At 36.8% G+C, this 23,169-nt stretch overlaps 1 protein-coding gene across 5 annotated transcripts in view; it reads right to left on the reverse strand.

Moving 5' to 3' along the window:
• Nucleotides 1-18,890, reverse strand: part of AEBP2 (AE binding protein 2) — a 73,162-nt gene extending 54,272 nt beyond the window's left edge. The window contains exons 1-3 of one of the 5 annotated variants that reach the window (XM_023538252.1): nucleotides 18,042-18,890; nucleotides 17,718-17,816; nucleotides 77-284 (exon numbers count right to left, since the gene is read on the reverse strand). In XM_023538252.1, coding sequence (XP_023394020.1) covers nucleotides 77-284; nucleotides 17,718-17,816; nucleotides 18,042-18,712 — 978 coding nt within the window. In that variant the 5' untranslated portion in view covers nucleotides 18,713-18,890. The remainder of the gene's footprint in view (nucleotides 1-76; nucleotides 285-17,717; nucleotides 17,817-18,041) is intronic. The other 4 variants (XM_011372929.2, XM_011372928.2, XM_023538253.1 and 1 more) reach the window with 4 other exon arrangements.
• Between the last annotated feature and the right edge of the window lie 4,279 nt (nucleotides 18,891-23,169).

The raw sequence follows: 23,169 nt of genomic DNA on the forward strand, positions 1-23,169 counted from the left end.
AATAAGCCTAACTAGCAATTGTAAATTAATAAAGCTAATGAAAACAGGGAGTAAAAAAAGAAATGACAAAACCAACCCCTCCTCGCTGACCATCTACATGTATGGAACGGATGTGATCTGCCAGATCTGGACTAGAGTTGAAGCAAGCCTGGCACTGGTCCCAACAACAATTATAGGCAATATTTTTGCTTGAAGAAGTAGTGCTTCCTTGTCCATTCATCATTGCTGGAGTTGAACGCCCACTGGAAATTGTGCTGTCTACATCCATTATAGTACTGCTTATGCTACAAAAGAAGAAAAAAGGCTGTGTTATTCCTAGAAATTCACTAACATGAATATGATCTTATAAATATTTAATTAAGAATAGCACTTGACATTCTGCTCCATACAAAGCATACTACCCATATTTTCCATTAGAAAACAACACTGCTTTGAAATTATTTAGTTGGCAATAAAGTGCAAATCAAGGCAAAAAAAAATACTAGTACCTCAAAACCAGATATGAGATAATTTAAGCAACTTCTGGCAGACATGAACTCCAGTACTATACACTAGAGAAAACAAACCAAACACAGACACACATACAAAAACATACAGCTCATCACATTTCATCCCTTCCATAGTTCTAAAAAGCATGAAAAATAGTGTCTAGCTATAAACAATTCACAATCAAAAGATCATCTTCACGGTTTTGCAAATCACTTGATCTGAAATCTTTTCTTCTATTCACTAATCTGAGAATCTAACTGCCATCACATCCTACTTCTTTCCATCTCAAACAAGTTGGGAAATTTCACTGTATTTTCCCTTCTAAATTAAGAAAAAGAAAGAAAAAAAAGCAGAAGAGAGAAAACTAGGTTCAATCAAAAATTTCTGATTTACCAAAGCCCAAATAAAATATCTTTTCCGGACCCTCAACTTTTTTTTAAAACTAATCTTTATCCACCAAAAGACTGAAAATGCCAATAAATCCTTTACTTTTTATTTACTAAAGTATTACTTATTAATCATTTATTTACCCCCCCCAAAAAATGAGTAATAGTAATTGAGTATTTTGAATGCTCAAAATTTCACATCTTAATAAAATGTAACTCACTTTGCCTTCATTAAAAAAGCAATTTTTTTTTTTTCAGTATCTTCCCAACAGAGAAGCTACATGGAACTAGCTTCAACCACAGAAGGGTCAACGGTAAGAATGTTTTCTGACTAAATCCATCAAAAGCTAGCAATTTATATACCAGTAAATTATAAAAATTATATTAAGGGGTATGCTGTCCCACCTCAAGTTTTTATTACAGAAAATTTCCAAGATACAGAAAAGTGCATACAAATCTGAACTCAACAATTAACATTGTGTTCTACTGGCTATATGTAATTTGATTTTCTCAAACAACTGCAAGTTGCAAACATGATATTTCAACCACATTTCAGCACCACCTTCTAAAAAATAAGAACATTCCCTTATACTACAACCTTATTTGCTCAAACCTAACAATTAAAACTAAATTTTAACCCTCAAGTAAGCTTAAATAATTTGTCTAACTTCAAATGTACCCATTTCAAAAAGCTAGCAAAAATGTTCTTATAGGATGCTTCAGATAAGAAAAACATCTGGTTTTCCTGTAAAGAATATTCACATATTTAAGTTTATCTGGCTATCTACCAGTCAATATATAGATTCTAAATTCAACTCTAAAACTTGATTTTTAAAACTGTGTAATCTCTATAAAACTCTCAAATATGAATCAGCTCTTGAATATCTGAATATTTGTTCATAAATTGTTTTTGCAAGAATAAACTGTAGGTATGGTAGCTTTTTCTATACTGAAACACAAATTTTTATTTAAGCCCTAGAATTTCAAGTTTCAAGAGGCCCTTAACTGTGAAATGGTTACTATTTTCCTTATCAGTTGCTTCATATATGAAAACATTTTAACTGTAAAATTCATACTTTCATAAGTCATACTAAGTCCAAAAGCAAATAAAATATTAACAGTTTTAAACACCAATCATACTCAATATCAACAATCTCAGGAAAAGAGATAAATCTCAATGACCTATTGTGGCACAATCTCCAAGGTACAGTTTTTAAAAAGTGCGGAGTAGCAAAGTTCCAATTTGCATACCTAAATGAAGGAGGAAAATAGATTTAAAGGCAAAGGCTTTTTTGAAGGATACACGAAACACTGTCAGTGTTGGGGGTGGGAAAGTGGAACAGGGGAGAAACTTTCACTGTACATATCCTTTAAAAATTTTTAACCACAAAACTACTGCTTTTATTTAAAAGTCCAAAATTAGTTGAAAATGAAACCAATTTTCTTTAAACTGGAAAAAGTAAATCAAGGTCAAGAGACTCATGTACTTGTGATAAATCCAACTAGCAATACAGTCTATCTACATGGTGCTTAACATGCTTCTGCTTATTAACTTTACCACTGAAGGGGAACCGTACAAGTCCAAATATCTGTGAACTCTAAGGCACTGTTTAATCAGTCTATGTGCTATCATTCACTAAAAAACAGTACTCTGTAGATACAGATCCTCATAAAAGGACATGATGCAGGTGTTAAGAGCATGAACGCTGTCTACCACTGGCAACAAAACTGCAAATGAAATGGCAGAGGAGGTGAAGGGCAGGTCCCGTGCCCTGAAAGACTTGAAAGACACTTCACACATGTGCTGCCATCCCCACAGAGCCTCCCATAGCCAGGCAAGGCATACTGGAGTCCTGCTTCTCAGTCCTTAGACTCCTCAACTTCTAAAAAATGTTCAATCTTAAGCCTGCAGGCTCTCTCTTGATCCCAGATCCATCCGCTCTGAAGAGTGATGAAGGCAACAGTCTTGATGCAGGGGAGCACAGGAGACAAGTTACAGGTGATTTCTTATTTTGACAGAACCCTGAGCTACATACAGAAAGGACACTAACAGTAAGATAACAAGATGATCAGAACTAGGTGACATTCCATCTGATCTTATAATAGTTCTAGGATCATGTATATGTTAAAATTTTTCAATCAGTAGTTCTTTCCAATGAACACTCACAGATTCTGTAAAATGTGAACAAAAACAGTCTGGTATTTTGAAGAAAATCTCAGCCAGAAAAAGCACACACAGTATTCAGATAGTTTAAATAATCTAAAGCAGTGCTTCTCAAACTAATTTGTCTATTAATCACCTGGGATCTTATTCAGCAGGTTTGGGGTAAGAGCTGAGATATTGTATTTTTAACAGGCATCTACTTGTTGATGCTGCTGCTACAGACAGCAAATGCTAAAAATCTCTTTCACCATTATTATCCACCTGACTAACCAAATTATCTAAGTGCTTCATATTATAGAATGATAAACTAAAGCATTCACATACAGCCATACAAATATACCATGACAACAGAAAGTTTCAAAAAACAAAAAGGTTAGAAATGTTCTAATGTATATTTAGGAAAGGACATAAGATATTTTCAACATAAAAACATTTCCTTTTCCTCTTTTCCATGGACCTTAAAAAACTATCTGGCACAACAGAGCTTTCTACTCTATCGTCCACGGTAACTAACTACAAAGATTTTATGAAAATGGTTTCCTTTGGAAAACCAACTAAGAGCCAACTCATTCATACATACAAGAACAGCCCCTAGCAAAACATGTGCACAGTGGACTTGACCATGGCTAACAGGGATGCCAAAACTGAAAAGATCTGCTTGCTAAACAACAACATACAGGAGCAGAGGAAGCAATACATGGATGCTATGCTGTCACAATACGAAAGGACAAGACCATGGTCTCAATGTAACAAAATATGAAAAGTTTGTTGATATGATTTCAGATTCCATATTAGAAATCATCTTTTAAAACTATCACTTGTCAAGTTTTGGTGTATCATCAAATAGCTACAAAATTATCTAAAATAGCTATTAAAATATTCCTTCTCTTCCCACTATCTGTATAAAGTCAGATGTTCTCCACATGTTTTAACCAAACCAGTTTATTCCAACAAACCGAAGGCAGAAGCACATGAGAAACCATTAAGCCAGATATTAAAGACATTAAATATAAAACGTCACTTCTATTTCTTTAACTGGAAAAGTTATTTTGCATTGAAAAAAGTTTGTTATAAATAACTGGTTTATTTTTAATGTTTTAAAGTTATTGGTTTTAATTTCTAATCCTGTAATAGTGATAAATATAACCACATAAACAAAAGCTCTTTGGATTCTTCAATAACTTTTAACAGCTTTTTAAAAATGATTAATACAATATTTACAATAACATAGTTATCACTGCCAGACTTAATATGAGGTTGTTAAATGTTCAATCCAATTTCCTTCGCAGATAAGCTTTTCTTTCCCATCACTGTCAGTTTTAAAAACATGATACAGAAAAGGAGGCCAAATCTAATCACAGCTCCTAAGAGTGAGGTCTTGGGAGCGGGTCTGAATTTGGGATAGACATTAGCTGATCTTGTGTAAATCCAACGAGTCAAGGCAAGATCTTTGATAAGCCTTCAGTGGTTGGGGTCGTTGTACTGAAGCAGGTACTTTCTTTTAAGCCACGATCTTATGGCCAACAGCTCCCCTTGCAGCTTCTGAGTTTCCGCAGATATGCCATATTCAGCTGGGTCACGGGTAGGGCGCGAAGTGACCAGACACAACTGCTCATCCTTGAAGAACGACATCTTGGGAGCCCCTTAACAGCTTTACTGATACATAATTCAATTTACTGATATATGCGATAAATATTCTTCAATATTTAAGAAAGCAAAGCTGTCCTTAAGAGCAAAATGGTTGAGAACTACTGATCTAGACTATATCTGAAACAATGTTTAAATGTCTCTGAAACAGAGTGGAAAAGAATATGCTTCTACCTGTAATAATTTTTTTTTTTATTGAAGTTAACTGCTATATTTCAAATTCATTCTGAGGTTAAGTGGATAGGTGAGGAAATTCGTTTGTGTTGTGGATTTTCCTTGGCAACTTTGTGTCCTTTTCTTCTCCCTGCTCTGAAATGATTTCTAGGCTACTGAAATGTCTAACTTTTAAAAGGAGAGTTGAGAACAGGTACCTGAAGAGTATAATTTACTCGTCACTCCAAAAAAATTAAAATATAAGAATTTCCAATTTCCTATAAATATGACATTGATTAGCAGAGTTGCAGCTCCGCACTTGTGTTTTCCAACTCTAATTTAGGCCTCCACATGTCCATTCATATAAAATTAGGTCTGCAAATCACACATCTCACGCCTTACCCAATTAAAGGCCTTCCAAGAAGCCTCTGTTACTTGCTGCATGCTCTACTATCCTAGGGGAGTAGCCTGGTAGCTGGTTCCAAATTAAAAGGCTAACATGAAACAATTTAAGTTTTACTGCTTAAGTTTGAGGGGCTGGTAACTTTTACATCTGTGATACGAAGTAAAGACAATTAAGATAATTAAGTAATGGTGTCATTCAAACTAAATTTCCATTCTAGTAATGCCCTTTTACAGCTTTTGATCAGTAGAACTAAAGTGTATATGGAGTCTGAAAGACAAGATGCCCACTACCTGCGAGTCAAATTTTCAAGACTAAGCAGCCAAAACGAAGGAAATAAACTGAATGCTAAAACTGACATAAAATTTGTATCATATCCACGAATCCTACTTCAAATTTAAATTCATCTAAAAAGCTTTACTGTTCTAATTGACTTTATAATGTTAAAATTTTAAACTTATAAAAAATAAATACTAATGAAATGCCATTTTAATATGTTTTATACACTGGGGTTCCATATAAAAATTAATTTGGGAAAAAAGTTTCATCTATCACTACTCAAAGTCTGTAAACTGTTTTTAGATTGTTTATTTTCTCTATCATTGACCTCAAAAATGTCAAAGTAGGATGATGAAGGCATCTAGCCACTTTCTTCAAAATCTGGAAGTTATTGATCGAGGTTCCACAAAAGAACCTCCCTAATATTTAATGCAGTGGTCTCCAACTTTTCTGGCACCAGGGACTAGTGCTATGAAAATCTAATGCCAGATGATCTGATGTGGAGCTGAGGCAGTGATGCTAGCACTAGCGCTATGCAAATACAAAAGGAGCTTTGCTTGCCCACTGCTCACCTCCTGCTGTGTGGCCCAATTCCTAACAGGCCACAGACCAGTAGGGTCTGTGGCCCGGGGGTTGGGGACCCCTGCTCTAATGGATCAAGACTGTTTTATTTTTGTTCTGTCAATGAAAAACACATAATCTATAGGAAGTCTTCAGTTCATAGTACTTTCATTATAAAACATTCTCTAATTCTGTTTTAAGAATGGAATATGGTCCTCCATGTATAATGAAGAAAAGAACATTTAAGTAAGAAACATTTAACAGGGTCAGAGGAAGCATTATAAACTTAGTTTAGCTTTGAAACTGGTAACAAGCTTTGAACAGAAGTATACTGTATAGTTTTCAAACTATCAAATTGTAGGTAAACATTATAACCACAGGGATTTCCTAATCTAATCATGTAACAAGATAAGCTATTTGGCTAACAGGCAATGTTCCTTTTATCCCTTAAAAACTTTGCCACTCACTACTACAAAGATTACTGTCTCTCCTACACTTATATTCAAAATTATTAAAGGTTAAAATTCAAAACAATGCAAAGCATTTAAGAGGATCCTGTATTTTGGGAAAGTCTGAAGTAGTATACCAGATATTGTACTTTTTAAGAGTAAAACCTATTTACTTGAGTTATCCATACAATTCCTCACCCTCATTTGTTGGAATGGACAATTATTTTGTACCCTGCTCCTAAACATTGACAAAGGGATTAAAAAGCTAAAACTGAATCAGTTAGAAGAAACAAGAAACAAGATAATTCAAGAAAACTGTGAACTGTCTCTTACATTCTATGATTTTCTCTTAAATTTCCTTAAGGAATATTATGTAACTTAAAACATCAAAATTTATATCACGAAAGTAAGGCACTCTATTCAAATCTGACTTCCCATACTTTATCGTGACACCACTATCTGCTATATGTCCTAGGTTGTTCTATTTGTGCTTATGTCAGACTGTATTTTCCAAAGATGGCCACACCAATGTACACCTCCCACATCATCCTCTTTTTACAATGTGGCATCAAGAAGTGGGATTCTATATTACTTTCCCTTGAATATAAGGAGGCCTAAGACTACTGCAGAAATGATACTGCCAGACATCTAAGGCTGTCATAAAGGCAATACAGCTTCTGTCTGGCACTCTCTCTTGCAACGCACAGCTTGGGAACCCTGAACTACCATATAAAGAAATCCATCTCTTCTGAAGCCATCATGCTGAAGAGATCCTGTGAAGTACACAGAGCTAAGGAGAGATGCCGAAGAGCCCTAGCTTATTGAATCTTCTCAGCCCAGACACCACATATGTGACAGATACATGAGTGAGTTTTTTTTGGTGATTGCAGTCTCTGGTCTTTACATGCTCCAAGCTGACACCAAGTGGAACAGAAATGATCTAACACTGCCAATCCCTGCTCAGATCATAGATTTGTAAGCAAAATAATTGCTTTAAACCATTAATTACTGGAGGTGTCATGCAGCCATAGTAACTGGAACAATGCCTGACATGTATTAACTCATGTAATGCTTACAACAATCATAAGGTAAGTACTGTTAGTATCCTCTTCTTACAGATGAGACTGAGACACAAAAATTATGTGGCTTGCCCAAAATCACGCAAGTACAAAACACTAATGCCAAACAATTTAATTGCCACATTTATAAAGGAGAAATTTGGGCAAGTTATTGATTTTAGAAATAATGAAATGTAGACTGTATTATATATCAAAATAATCGTCACTCAGTTTCGTCTGGTATGCACACAAGTTGTTTCTTTGCTTTTGTTCATCTACAGCACACACAAGTTATTTAGAATTCACATATAATTTGACTCATCTCGTCAGTTTTACAAACAAGATAAACTATTAAATTTTAATCCTAGAAGTCAATTAGCTTCATAAAAAAATTATTCAAGGTTAGTCATAGAAAGCAACACTACCCTCTGGTAGAACATGTCCCAAATTTAGAACTGAAACAGATCTGAGCCTAACAATGTCAATATATAATCCAACTCCAAATATTCATTCCAGGAACAAAGGCATACTTTAGTTTTTATTAATCAAGAACAAAAGTAAGTTATAAAATTGGTCTTAGAAGGACTAAGGAATTATAGGAATTACAGGATTTCTGTAAGGACAGCTGGTTTTGCCTTCCAATCTGCTGTGGTGCTGTGGGCTTTTAGATCTTTAAGCTGAGAAACAACTACAGAAAAAGAAAAGTAAAGACAAGTGCTTATTTTCTTATATGTGTTATATGCTCAAGTCAAATTTCCCCATGGTCCTTCCTACTCGAGGCGGGAGGGGACGAATTCTGCTTCCTTATTCTCTGGTTGATCTGTACTATGAATTACCTATAAACCTCTTACGTACAGTAAACTCCTAAACTTAGCTAGTGTCTTGCACATAGTATATGTTCACATAGTTTTTAGTAATAATTTAAGGATTTTTAAGGCAAGTAAAATTTATGGTTTTGTCACACTGAGCTAATCATAAAAATAAATTGGAGGCAGTAATAATAATTAGCCAAAACCAAGATATTATTATTACTATTATTATTGTAATGACAAGCTATTATCACTATAATTTAAAAAGTTAAAATGGATTTTTCTAATCAAGAAAAAGACCACTCTCTATCCCCACAATTACTTCTCTGAATAAAAACAAAAGATTTTTCCCCAAGACCCAGCAGCATTCACTAAATTGGCCAAAAGGGACTTTATGTAACAATGATGAAATATAACCAATGGAAAACGAGTAGGTTGCATTCGTCTATCACCAACTACGCACTGTGCACACAATTTTAAATGTTTCTCACCTCTAGTCTACTGCCCTTTAAGATTACTCCACCCACATTTTTCATCTAGTTTAAGACATCAGCAAGCAATTATCTTCAAAAAGACTGTGACACTTGAAACATCCTATTTCAATACAATTACACTATAAGGAGTTATCTTTTACTTTCTTTAAAAAAATTTCCAGAAAAATGCCTATCTATATATGCAAAGATGGTACGTAAAAAAAAATTATGAAGAACAACAGCCATTTTATACAGAAGCAATCACATATTTATTTGGTGTTTTTTTGAGTTAGTGTTAAATCATAAAAATGATTTTAACAGATGATTTCAGTATACACATTTCTGACAAGAATGATTTCAGTAGTGCTCAACACCTCAAAAGACACGATCAAATGACTGCCAACATGAATTTAAAACACTAAAAAGTCTTCTGCTGATTCATCCACTCTTAGTACTTGGATATTTATAAAATGTAATGGCAAAAATTGTGTAGTTTAGAAATGAACTAGTAAATGTACTTACTGAGAAATACTAACACCTAAAATTTGTTTTCTCTAATTGGTAACATTTCATCTTTCTAGAACCTCGAAATATAAATGAAAATCAGAGAGAGCAAGTCAGGGACTTTGAAAAGTGTTAAAGAAATAAAATGCCAATAGAGACTCTATTCTCCTAAAAATGGAATAACTACAACACTGAAAAGTTAACTTCTATATTTCATAGTCTTAAGAGAGATCTAAGCTACATAATCTTACTATGTATATACAAATATTACAAACGAAAATAAGGTTCAGAAATGTAAATGTATTCTTTGCAAAAGAGAAAGGCTGAAAATTTAAGTAGCCACTTACTTATACGCTTTTAATTAAACGTCCCTGGTCAATGTTGTTACAATAGTCATATAGGCAGCAGAGTAGCTAAGACCTTGTCTAGAGGCAGGACTGCCTGCATTCTCAAGGAGCTGTGTGACAGGCAAGTTATAACCTCTGTGCACTTCCTCGCCTCACTGGTTGGGTGTGACAATGCAATGACCTGAACTTCTTAAAATCCTTTCAATAAGCTCAAGAGTCTCAGATTCTTAAGCAAACTAGACAGCTTTCTCCTAAAATAGTATGCAAATTTATTTTTGTTGGGGAACAAAATATAAATTGGGGAAGTCTCCTTCTTTAGAGTATTCAAATAATCACAACTTTTTCGAATACTGTTTCCACATATGCTGTTACAAAAAATTGGGGGGGACATAGGCACAGAATCATTCTCCTCGTTTCATGCAGTCACAATGACAGTGAGAAAAAAAATATGTATCATGTACATCCATATTCAGTTGAATTCAACCAATTACTGAGTTGCTGAATATATACAGGCAGCGTAATAGGTGGGTGTAGGTAGGTAAGTGCCGGAACTACAAAGATATATAGGACCTGATTTTAATCTTAAAAGTATAGCCTAGAGATGACAAACAGAAATAGATACTTCAATACAACACCACAAATATAAATTAGAATTCTGGTGATTTTTGAACCCAGAAGAACCTACCTAAAGTATCTTTGAGATCCTAGATACCACAAAGTCACACCTGCATTACTTGGTCTAAAAGATACTTCCAAATTATACTGTTTATTCAAAAACCCTCACTTTTAAGAAAAAGATCAATCTGAAGTTCAGAGAAATGAAATCATTTGCTAAATTTCCTGCAGGCAGTATCTAGTGAAGCCAGTACAAAATTGATTACTTAGTCCCACTTGAGTATTCTTTCCACATCTCTATGCATGAAAAGTGGGAGGATAAATGACTGAATTAAATACAGTTCTAGACCCTTTTATATATTCCATCTCACTTAATCATAACACTAAGATATTTTTCCTATTTTACAGGTAAGCAAACATCTTCTGAGAAGTTAAATTAAAATAACCCAAGTCTTTCTGGCAAGGTTTATTGCTCTTTCATTACCTAGTATTCCTTTAGTTATTTTAGTAATAGATGTAAACTACTGTTTCAATTAAATTCTCAAGAAAAAAACCTATTTTATTCAGAATTAATAACAGTATTTGTCTTAGAGACAACTCAGAAAATCAGATTCTTTCCTTTGATTCAGTTTCAAGTATGATTGTTCCCCCATCTTCTACCCTAGATCAAGTCTCTTCATTTCACAACTGTACTATTCCTTTTAACCTCCTAATTGGTCTCCCAGCTCCTGAACCCTCCTTCTTTAACTTCGCCACATATATAATTTTCCTCTAAAACACGAGTTTCATCATTCATCCAAAATATATTTAAGAATACCGAAAATAAGTGTCAAGCATTGTGCCAGGTGCTGCAGACAGAACAATGATAAACAGAAATGGTTCCTATTGTTACCAAGCACACATTCTAGCAGGATAAATCATTAAAACTGTGATAAGGGCAATGAATAACTTGAAGTTATTCACTGTGTCTAGCAATGTGTCTAACAAAGAATGAGGGATAGTTAGCCTGAGAATATGTTCAAGGTTAAGACTTGAATGTGAGTAGGAGTTACAAAGACAAAAGATGGGGAGAGACAAAAAAAAATCTGACTCACAAACCTATCATGAGAAAGATGTGAATGTTTTAGCATGAAAGGTCCCACTTTGGCCATTAATTCTTATTTCCTAGTTCCAATGTGGATACTCTGATACAGGCAGGAACTATCCTGAATATGCTAGGCTCCTTCCTTTGTACCGTTCATTCGGGCTTTCTAGAAATTTCTCTTCATCACTCACCAAACATTAAATCCAGTCACCCTCTCTCACCAAAACATTAGTCACTCATCACAGTACTCTCCAATTTTAATTATAATGTACTGTGTTACAATTTAAAGAAAAACGAGAAAATAATGGAATATTCTTTTTAGTCTTCTTTTTTAAAACTAAATCTCTGGAGAAGTACTATCATCTCATCACTAAACAGGGCATAATGATAACCACCAATAAATACTTTTAAAAAATATTTTTTAAACATCCAAACATTCATCTGATCTCCTATCCATGCCCAAAACTGTCCATTTAGTTCTAAGGTCAAAGTAACTATTATTTTCACAAATGCAAACAATTAGTCATAAAAATGAACTCAACATGTGGTTAGATCACTGCAAATCCATTACCATTACTAGAAAAAATACTTTAAAGCTTTTTACTAATAGATCAGTAGATTCATTTACACATTAAAAACTATTAAATATAAAAGAGATTATGAGGCCTTTTGGGTAACCCACAGAACAGATATATATGTTTAAAAAACTAATTAAAATGAAGATTTTATAAGGAAATATTTTGGTCTAGCATATCCTTTTGCAAGTTTCTGCAGCACTCATTCATAGATACATGCCACACATTTAACAGCTGGTATCATACTTTTTGGCACTTTAGATCTTACACTGCTTCATAATAATAAATCATTGCTAGGTATATTATCAGTTCATTTGTGCAGTCTGTCTCCTCCGCACATGAGGTCAGAGGCTTTGTTTCATTCACTGCTGTATATCCAGCACCTGGAATTGTACCTAACACACAATGAAGGTTCCATAGTAAACGCTTAATAAATTGTGTGCCAAATACTCTACATGTAATCTCCACAACAATCTTACAGAAGAGAAACCATTACTTTCCCCCTTTTGCAGATAAGAAACCTGAAAGAGTATTAATACATTAAATAACTGTCCTATGGTCACTCAGCTTAAGTGAGAGCCAGAATTCAAATCCAAACATTCTGACTCATATCACACTCTTAACCACTATGTTCCCTATACTTCCTTCTCCCTCTTTAATTTCAAAATTCCCATTTAACTCTGACAAAATGTTATGCATTTTTATACAGTAAATGCTTCTAAACAATGGTTTAAAAAAAAAAAAAAACCCTTGGTGACTATCAATTTCAGATTCCCATACTCATGCTTATGTTTTAAAAATGTTTATAGACATTTACAATTTCAACGAACATTAAGCACTTCTGAGTCTCCTCTAAATTGGTAGTTCTTCTAGACCAAATTTTCAAAATCTGATAAAAGTTGTTCACATCCAAGAGAAATGCTCACATAAAATTTTGCATACAATCTCACAGGCCTTATTTGAGTGCACGCCCAGAGACAAAGCTGGCCTTAAACTCATCAATAACAAATACAACAATGATCTAACCAAGGGCACCAATTCTTGGCTCTCAGTTTATAGTCTCCTCTATTTATACAAATTTTATTTTTGGCATTTCGATTTAATTCTAACAGGTGAGTATTCACCGCTCCAAAGTATTGTGTTAAATACTACAAAATTCTAAACAAGCTAAACTTTACCTGCTCTCAAAAATATACCATTCTACAACAAGGATGCTATATTTGAAGCAAGCGTTCAAATAACAAGCGTTCTTCAGAAAAGTTCACAGGAATAGTTAACAGAAATTCCCCACAGTAAAACCTAACTGTTTTGCAGTTGAAGAACTAAAGCTCAAAGATTTTACTTAAAATCATAATACAGGTATAACAGCAAAACTAAGGCTTGAATTGTACCCTTTAAACTCCAGATTATAGGCTCTTCATACTGCGATACTTTACACATCCCTCCACCTATAGAACAGTCATAAAAAGGGGAGGAAAAATTAGAGAATAAATACAAACATGGAAATTAAAAGGAAAAATAAATTAAGGCCACGTTTTAAAAGACCAGGAAAGGATTCACTGCGGCATTTTGATGGGTTTTGGAAGGTTGTCTCAGTAAACAAAATTCTGCAGCAACTACTGCGTATCATAAGTATGAATGAAAAGAAAAACAGGAAAAATTTATCTGCTAAATGAAGGTATATGAAGAAGCAACTGTGAACAGGTATTATGTAGGTCATAAGAAGGCATTGTGGCCTTCTTCCTTGCTTCTCTCAGATCACTTGCTCTGGGGGAAACTAGGTACTATGTCATGAGGACACACAAACAGCCCTATGGAGATAATGACTTGGTGAGTTAACTGAGACCTCTTGCCAAGAGCTACATAAGTGAGCCATCTTGGAAAAGGATTCTTAGCCCCAGACAAGCCTTTGGATGACTGCAGTTCTGGCCAACATTCTCACTGCAATCTTTCTGAGACCCTGAGCCAGAACTGCCCAGGTAAGCCTCTCCATTCTTGACTCTGAGAAACCATATATGATAACAATTGTTTGTTCTCTCAAGTTGCAAATTTTAGGAAAATGTGTTAAACAACAATAAATAATAAAACAGGAAAGGTGTGAAGTCTCTAACTTCGTTTACATTAGTAGTCAATGAAGTTTTGAACTACGAGCTATGGCAAAACCTACACCTTGGAATTAGGTCTCACAGCAATATGCAATATGAAGTGGGAAGCATTTTGTCATCTCTCTCACAGTATCCAGTAAAGAACCTTGCACACAGTAAATACCTGTGTTTGGTAGCAAACTAGCCGACACACAGGATTCTCTGACTCAACAAAGTAGTTTTAATGTTTCTTAAAAGTAAAACGACCCCTTAGAATCTCTCCATATAAATTCAATCCCACTTTGAATTGCCGTCCTACTTTCCTTAACTAAGCATTACAATATGTTATCAATGAAAACTGAGACCTATTAGCTCTTTTCCCTAAATTTAATCAAAATAAAAAGGGTAGCTAAAAGAGGAACTCTGGAAAGATTATGGACAGCTGTTTGCTTCAGAGTTGAAAGGGGTAAACAGTTGAAAGGGGTTAATAGCGAAGAGTCTCATGAAATTTGAGCAAAATATTACTTTACATAAAAATATTTTATTGCCTCAAACCTACAGTTCCTTAATAAAGCTTGACAATAACCTCAACATGCAGCCACCCTTCTAGTGTTAGTATGATTTAAAAGTTTAGCCTCTATAACTAGAAAAAGATCTCCCCAATCATATCACTGGGAAATCGGGCAATATAAGTCTGTTTTCCCACTGTCAAGCAATATTAATAATACCTCAAAGTTTACAACCCAAATGGTTAGAAGTCAAAATTTTGACCCACAAAATGATAAGACCCTGTGACCTTTGATGATCATTTAAAATAAATTTCATTCTATATGCCCTTCCCTATCCGCCTCATCCTTACACATGCACTTTTCACTTGATGCATGAATTTATGCAGAAAGGCTGATAAAAGTGTCTAAAAGAGGTCTTGGCTTTTTCTAAATAAGTGATGACATAGTCTAGTTGGGGGTGAAAAAAACAACATAATGTAAAAAAGAGACAAATAACCACAAATCAAAGGTTATTATCGATTCATTTATATAGATAAGAAGCTAAGAGTACTTTCTTTAAGTATAATCTGATTCAATAGCTAGAACAATTTGTAAACCAAAAAAATTTTTTAGAGGCATTTTAAATTCTAAAATTGTATTTAAATTAACTTTGCCTCTGAAAATAACTTAAAAGGTGGTAAAACTTTTTTAAAAAAAAAAAATGCAAGCTTAGATTCAAAGTAAAACTAGTTTTTAGGGGTCTTGCACATCTAAATAGTACTCCCAAAGAAAATTCCTATATTACCTATCATCTTTAAGGTTTTCTAACTTTATCAAAATAAATACACTAATACACTTATGCTGGTTTTGAATAACTCTCTCCTAGGGAAAATGTTTTTTGTACCCGGTGTCATTTAATCATTTTATAAATTAGTTACTTTTCACCATACAACAAACACTTCCAATACATGCCCATAAAGGTAAGCTCTAAAGCTTTATATTTAACTCTTTCTTTAAAAGAAAAAAGATTTAAGAAAGTTCAACAAATTCTAAAGTATGTTAACCTCAAAGATGCAATCTAATTTCAATGATAGAAAACTGAACAGGCATTCTAATACACAGAATAATTGTGAGATAAAAAATCGTTGCAATAGGAATGCCTCAAGTTTTTTAAAAGCACTTTAAAACCACAATATCCTTTCATGAGTTACAAAAATAAAGACTTCCTACCATGAAATCAATCTGTAAAATCTACATAGACTGGTGTAATCTGCAGAACAGTTTTTAAGAATTATGAATCCTTTCCAAATTTAAAATAACAACAAAAAAAACCCTCAAAGGCAAAAAAGGGACATTTCAGAATTAAGATTATCAAGACCGTAACAAGTTTCACTAATAATGTAAGGCTTTTTCATACAAGTAATAAATCTATTGCTTGTATTACCCTGAATGGTAAAATGACTACATTATTTTGCAGTCTCTAATGTTTAAGCATTAAGAAAAGCAAGTATGTTTCGGTATCAAATATTAACCTTATTTGGACTTGAGGCACCAATATCTTACTCCTTACTCTGAAATATGATGTGGAAATTAGACAATCAAGTGAATATCTAATAAGTATGAAATACAGCCAAAACTCTACTTCCTGAAATATTACTTGACCAATAATTCGTTGTCTCCTAAAAGGATGCAGAGGACAGATATTAACTTAAAACAAACAAACCTGACACAGACTGTTATTTAAGAATTATTCTAATTCTTGTGAAGTGGAAACAGCAGGGGACTAGAGAACCTTTGTTCTGATCCAGCTCCACCACTACCATTCTACACTTGTTGTTTTTAGTAAGACATTCAACTTGCTTCTTCATCTGTTAAATGGAAATCAAAGTAATACCTATCTTGCACCACAGTTGTGAGAATGAAAATGACTGACAACTTCTGCGGTGCTAGGTGTGAGTGTGCGTGCGTGCGCGCGCGCGCGTGTGTGTGTGTGTGTGTGTGTGTGTACACTGTTAAATAGAACTATGGTAGATGCTGACTGTCTATGTCAACTTTCAAATATCTACAGGTACCAATGAAGGAGAATATAATAAAATAATTAATACATGATTCGTTGTGCAGTTCACATCAATTTTTAATTTTCTTGAAGACATTCTCCCTCCTGCCATGCCTAGGTAGTTCAGTACAATTTTTCTAAGGTTTGTAGTCTATTTGACCCCATCCAAGATGTTTTCTTAACTAAACATTAAAGTGTCAAACAGATTCTAACGCTATATTTTCAATGTAGGGCCTTGTATTCTTCATTACGTTCGCTATAAACCAAAGTGTTCGTTTTTATCAGTTAATCAGAATTCCTACAACTTTAAATACTTAAAACTTAAAAGTCAATAGCGATTGTTAAAAATTCTACTGCTCATCAAAACATTAGCAGATGGTCAAAATAAATGCTAATATACTTTAGAAGCAATATAATATGCATGAGATAGTTGTTTTTAAAAAGTACATTAAAAACCAATTAGTTAAAATACGGAGTTTTCCAGAGATCAAAAATGATAGTATCAGCTGAAACATAGCATTGCAATCAATTTTAATGTCGCGAAAAAAATGAAGCGCATTTTTTAAGTCTCCACGTTATTTCTAACGAGCTTTAGAAAAGTGCTACTTCCTTTAGAGATTTCTCCAATACATGACTTTAAATATTATCATCTAAAATCATGACTCTCACGCTAAAGCATTACCATATCAAAATATTAACAGCATACTAATACGTTGCACAATCGAGACTGTATTTTTTTCCGATTCCAACTCTCTTCGATTTCTCAGTTATTTTAAAAGACATCAACTCATTTTTCTTTTCTACAATGAATTTATTCGTTTTAAACTTTCTTCCACGTTTGATCACAAAGCAAACAAGTTATTAAAATCACTTCAGAGACCACATTAATGACTGTATACGTGAAGAATTTTGGAAGCACTGATTAACTATAAAAGAATACTTATTATTTTTTAAGTAATAAGGAGTGATAGTTGGGGTTCCCCCCCGTCCCCCAACAAGGAAGTTCTGTTAAATCCAGGCGAAACCAGCCATGTTGGAAAACACTTGTCAATTATAGCTCTGACAAGTGTTCGCGAACACCGCTGACGCTAACCTTGTGCACCGAGGTGTGTACATCAAGGGCCGCTTTTGCTCCGCCAGAGGATCTAGGCCTACTTTGGGGACTGTTTCCGAGTTAGAGCGGTCCTTAGGTCTGTAAGGAGTGAAGAGCCAAGGGAGAAGAAGGCGGGGAAAGGAGAGTTAGGGGGGAAATGGTTTGAGAGTTTGAAGCCGCTATCCGCGGCGAGAGGGGCGCGGCGGCGGGGAAAGATTCCCGAGTTGAAAGCCTGGGGGAGGGGCCGGGGATCTCGGCAAAAAGTCCCCCTGGACCCAGGAGTGGCAGAGGAGAAGGAAAAGGGAAACGCTTCCGTGCACTGACCTGTCCTCCGAGTCCATGCGGCTCAGGGGTTCCCCATCCGACGACATCTCCAAGCTGCCTCGCCGGCCCCCGGAGGTCGCGCTGCTTCCGCCTCCCCCTGTCCCGTAGCCCTCGTCGCCGCCGCTGGAGACGACGCTGCTACTACTGCTGCCGCCCCCGCCGCCACCCTGGCTGCCCCGCGGTCCCTTGGGCTCGTCCAGGCCCTCCTTGCCGTCCCCATCCCCGCTGCTGCTGCTAGCGGCGCTGGGGCTGAGCGAGCGCGTCTCGTCGCTGCTGCTCCCGCCGCTGCTGCCCACCAGGCTCTCGGCGCTGCTCTCCTCCTCGCCGCCGCCGCTACTGCTGCTCTCGTCCTCCTCCTCTTCGTCCTCGTCCTCGTCCTCGTCCTCCCCGGCCTGGCTGGCGCTCTCGGGGCTCGGCTCCGACATCGTCTCCGCCTCGCCGCCCCCCGCTCCGCCGCCGCCTCCCGCGCCCCCACCGCCGCCGTTCAGGAGCAGTGCCGCCACCGCCTCGGCCTCCGCCTCTTCCTCGTCCTCCTCTCCCTCCTCCTCCTCCTCGTCCTCCTCGGGGGGCTCGGCCCGGCCCCGCGCCGCCGGTCCGGGGCTGCCGGGGGGCAGCGGGCTCAGGCGGGAGAGCTCCTCCAGGTCGGCCATGTCGCTGATTGCGGCGGCCATGGCGGCGCCTGCTCCTCCTCCTCCTCCCCGCCGCCGCCGCCTCCCTCTTTCGACTCTCGCTCCCTCGCCCCCTCCCCAACGCCCAAAACTCCGCCGGCGCCGCTGCAGAGCAAGAGGAGGGCCCGCGAGCTGCGTCAGCCTGCACACGCGCTACGGAGCCCGCGCGGGGACAGGCGCGCCACTGCGCGCACTCACGCGGAGACGGCTGCGCGCCTGCGCGGCGGCGCAAGGTGGCGCCTCCCCCGGCCGCGGGTTCCGCGCCGGCACCCCCACCCGGGCCCCGCCCGGCCCCCGCCCCGCGGGGTGCTCAGAGTTTCCTTCGGGTCTTCCCACGCCTTCCCCCGGCTTGCAGCGGGCGGGACACGCAGAACGAAAACCCCAGGGCTAGCTGGGGATTTTAACAACCCTCCGAGTTCTCACGATAAAGTCATTCATTCCGGGGTGTTTGGGGAGTGTCCCTTGTGTAAAGGCACTGAGCCAGGAATCAAACAAGTCCTTGGTCTTTTGAGAGCTTACAGTCTACGAAAAGCGGCGATTAAAACGAATAAAAATAAATAATACAATGCAAGGTACTAAATCCATATGGGCAACATAGACCCACAGGTTTTACTCTAACCTGCGTTTGAATACCTCAAGGAATGGTTAAATCCTTAATGTTCAAGATCCTCAAGCTTTGGGGGTCATGAGCCCTCCAAAACAATTTTGTTCGTCCTTATAGGGCGTAAAGTAACATCTACATTTTTTTCTCAGCTTGTTTAAATATTTTATAACTCCCGTTTTTTAAAATGTAGCCAATGCACTCCAAAGACCATAGGGATTTATTATCCACTAATACTTCCTAAATAAAATCTCTCTTATACTTAGGCAATTTTCATACTTCGTTTGTCTTCTGGAACTCAACGTTCCACATCTCCCCACTCCGAGTTTTTTCTTAACATATTTCATATTTGAGCTGTTTTATTGATCATCTTATAGTTCCTTGTAATAAAAATGTGTATATAAATTGAAATTTAAGAGTAGTTTTAAATTTCCTGTGCTTATATACCTAAGTCATTATTTCAACTGATAAAACAAATATATTGCCAATATTTATAAATATTAACCATAAATGTAAAATTCTGTTGAAAATGCATCTTTACAGAGATGGAATTGGATGATTTTTTTTTCAACCAGTCATCAGTGGATTAACAACTAGAATGAGACTGAGTTCAGCATTAATTCCAAGTTTTCAATTCCATGGGTGTAAGCATTAAGAAAACTTGTCCACATAAATAAGTAGATGAGAATGAATGGAGTTTTGGTATAGTACTCATGCTTCATTCTTTGAACTCCTCCAAATTATATGCCAAAAAAAAAACCCACATAAAGATCTAATAAAGAAAAAATACTTTTAATGATTTAACAGCTGACAACTCTGACTAGGTTCTCTTTCAACTTTGTTGAAATTCAAGTAACTGAAACCCACCTGACTTGTGAAAGGATGGTTACCCATTCTCTTCCCCAGGCTAATTGTTTCTTTTGGCGTCTTGAAGGTTTTGCATCCCCCACCCACCCCCGACTCTTCCCCAGCCTCAGGGTAAAGATTGGGGAGGGGGGCGGGGTATTGCACCACAGTAAGATTTAAGATGGGGAAGAATTGCCTTTCTTTTGTAAAGTAGGGGAGAGAAAAGGAGTGCAGTTTACACTCTGATGCCCAGGGCACATTTTCAGGCACATCAGTTTTAGGGATGGCTGCCTAAGAGATGCGAGGATCTGAGAACTAACTGCTTTAAACCAAATTCTCCATGCTCTTACACATCTTGGAAAGTTCAAATACCATGAGCATTCCACTATTATATATGCTGCCTTAGGCCTTTGGACAGATATAAGTTCTATATGTTGCCTCAAGGGAAAGCAAAAATAAAAATAAGAGTATGAAGCATTATGGTTTACAGATAACCTTCACACACACGTACAATGCAAAATACTAACCTCGAACATTTAAACTTCAAAGCCACTCTTTGAGATGGACAAGGACTATATTATCATCCTGTATTCTAAATTAAGAACTATTAAGAGAGCTTAACTGAAAAGTGTATACTATTAAGTATATGTGCCAGGCACTGTATTAAGACCTGGAGATTAGTGTCAATGTTTGGCCGAATTAATCAAGGAAAACTTCGTGAAGAATGTAGGATTTGAACAGATGTGTATAATAATAAGATATATAACTACATCTTAGTTTAACTAATTTGAGCAGGATCTTAAAGAATAAATTTCTGTATGAGAATAATAAATTTCTGTATAGAATAAAATTCTGTATGAGGAAATTCTGAGAATAAGAAGCAATAACATGGAAAAGCATAAAAATTTTATTCGCATTAGTGTTAACCATGAGAAAGCAAAGCTAGAAAACAAAAACAGAGTTAAAGATTAGATTGCAGAAAATCTTGAATAAAAAGTTTGACTTTCAAAGACAACAGGTATATACCAAGATAGTCTTTAAAAGGTGTGATATGATTAAAGTTACGTTGTAAGGGTATCTAATGTATAAGAGATATGGTGAAAAGAGTGAAAAATGAATGGAGATTAGACACATGGTAATGGCAGGTATGAAAGCCACAAATTAATGTTCTAGCTGCAGTATTTGTACTTAAAGAGTAAAATGAGTTATCATGGAACTGGCTTTTTGAGAAAATTGTGTTTCCCATCACTGAGTGATGGGAGAGTGTTTTTGTTTTTTAAATTGGAAATTTTCTGATAATTTGAAAGAACTGGATAATAAACACCTGTATACCTGCCTAGATTCATCAAATGCTAACATTTTACCAGTGTCCCTCTGTCTCATCCCTCTCTACAGTCTCTTTCTCTCTCCCTCTCCATCTTCCCTTACCCCTATTTCTATTCCCTCTCCCATTCTCCCTCTCTATTCAGTTGCAGATGCCATTACTCCTCACGCATCTCCTTAGAACAAGTGTGCTCTCCTACATTATGTCACTCACTGAAGTATGACTAGAGGCAGGACCTCCAGGTGATGGAGTTCCTTCAGGTGCGATCAGGTAAGAGGTTAATGAAGTACAAGAAATGTGGTCTACAAACCAGCCACTAATTGTTACAGGTCTGCAGCAAGACAAGTGTTGAAATTAACTTCTGGAAACTTTTATCACAACTTGACAGAGTAATTTTATGTCTGTTGAATGTAATAATAAAAATTTGGGGAAAAAATTGGGGACTTATATTTTCGATGTCATCGGTTTACTTTATTATTCTGGTAATTCACTTTTAATATATTTTGCAAAAACTATCAGTCCACTAAAAGTTGGGGGGAAAAAACTGGTCCTTCACATATTGAGAATCACCGTTCTATAGTCCCCTCTTTCCTACTTGGAGAGCGTGTGATTCTATACATAATTAAAAATTACCCAATAACACACCATTGCATAAGAGCTATTTAATTAGGAATAGCATTTGAATACATTGGCTACAGTACAAATGGTCAGATTAGCAAGAATAACTTGAATTTCACTGACTCTTCTACCTACCAAGCCTACTAACATAGTAAGGACACCTCCAGCTCTCTGGGAACCCCCAGGATGGGGGGAGGGAGTCTCTCTCACCCTCCTCTCTTTCAGTGCCCCTCTTCTCCTGCTCTGTTCTCCTAGGCACTCCAGGCTCCTACCAGGATCTGTGATACCAACAAAACAGCCAAAGCCACAGTGTAGCCTAAAGAAATGGAGGTCACTGTGTTAACCTCTTTGGGGGAACCCCAGAGCAGACTGCTTGTGTCCAATGTCGTATACAGTTTTCAGTGAAACAGCTCTTTATGTTTTTATGCAGAGCTCTGTTTCTTGTAGGGACCCAGACATGCTTTCATGGGCCTAGGTTGGCGACAGATTTGAGTAACAGCTACCCCAAGCTGTATTTATTACTCCCCATCCAGTGACTAAGTCTTTCTTATAGGGCTTTCCTGTCTAATTCTCTCTACCACTAAAATGAGTTCTGTTCTAGGAAGCAGTCTCAGCTCCCATGTCAGCAGGTTTCTTTCAGTCTTGACTCACTAGTTTGCCAGACATGTTCAGACAGGCTTGAACCCCAGCAACAAACCCAGCTTAGAATCAAGCAGAGATGCTTGCCATACCACATGTGAGATACTTCTGAAAAATTCTCTAAAAGATACAGCTATAGCATGGTTTGCACTTTTGTTTCAGTTCAGGTTCCTCATTCTGTGTCTATATACTGCCATGTCGAGCAGGATCAACAGCAGCATAATGACCTCATTCTCCGATTGACTTGGAGCCTAAAGAAAGAGTGCATGAAAAGACAAAGCATCTTATAGGATGGTGGAATGATAGGATCTTAAAGTTGGAAAGAACTGGAAACCTGAGGAAAGTTTCCCCAGTCTGCAGATTATAATGCAACCAAAACACAACCAAATAATGATTATAGTATTAATTTAAAATATTTGTCAGTACAACCAT

The sequence above is a fragment of the Pteropus vampyrus genome, unplaced genomic scaffold (genome assembly GCF_000151845.1).
Source record: "Pteropus vampyrus isolate Shadow unplaced genomic scaffold, Pvam_2.0 Scaffold216, whole genome shotgun sequence".
Lineage (NCBI taxonomy): Eukaryota > Metazoa > Chordata > Mammalia > Chiroptera > Pteropodidae > Pteropus > Pteropus vampyrus.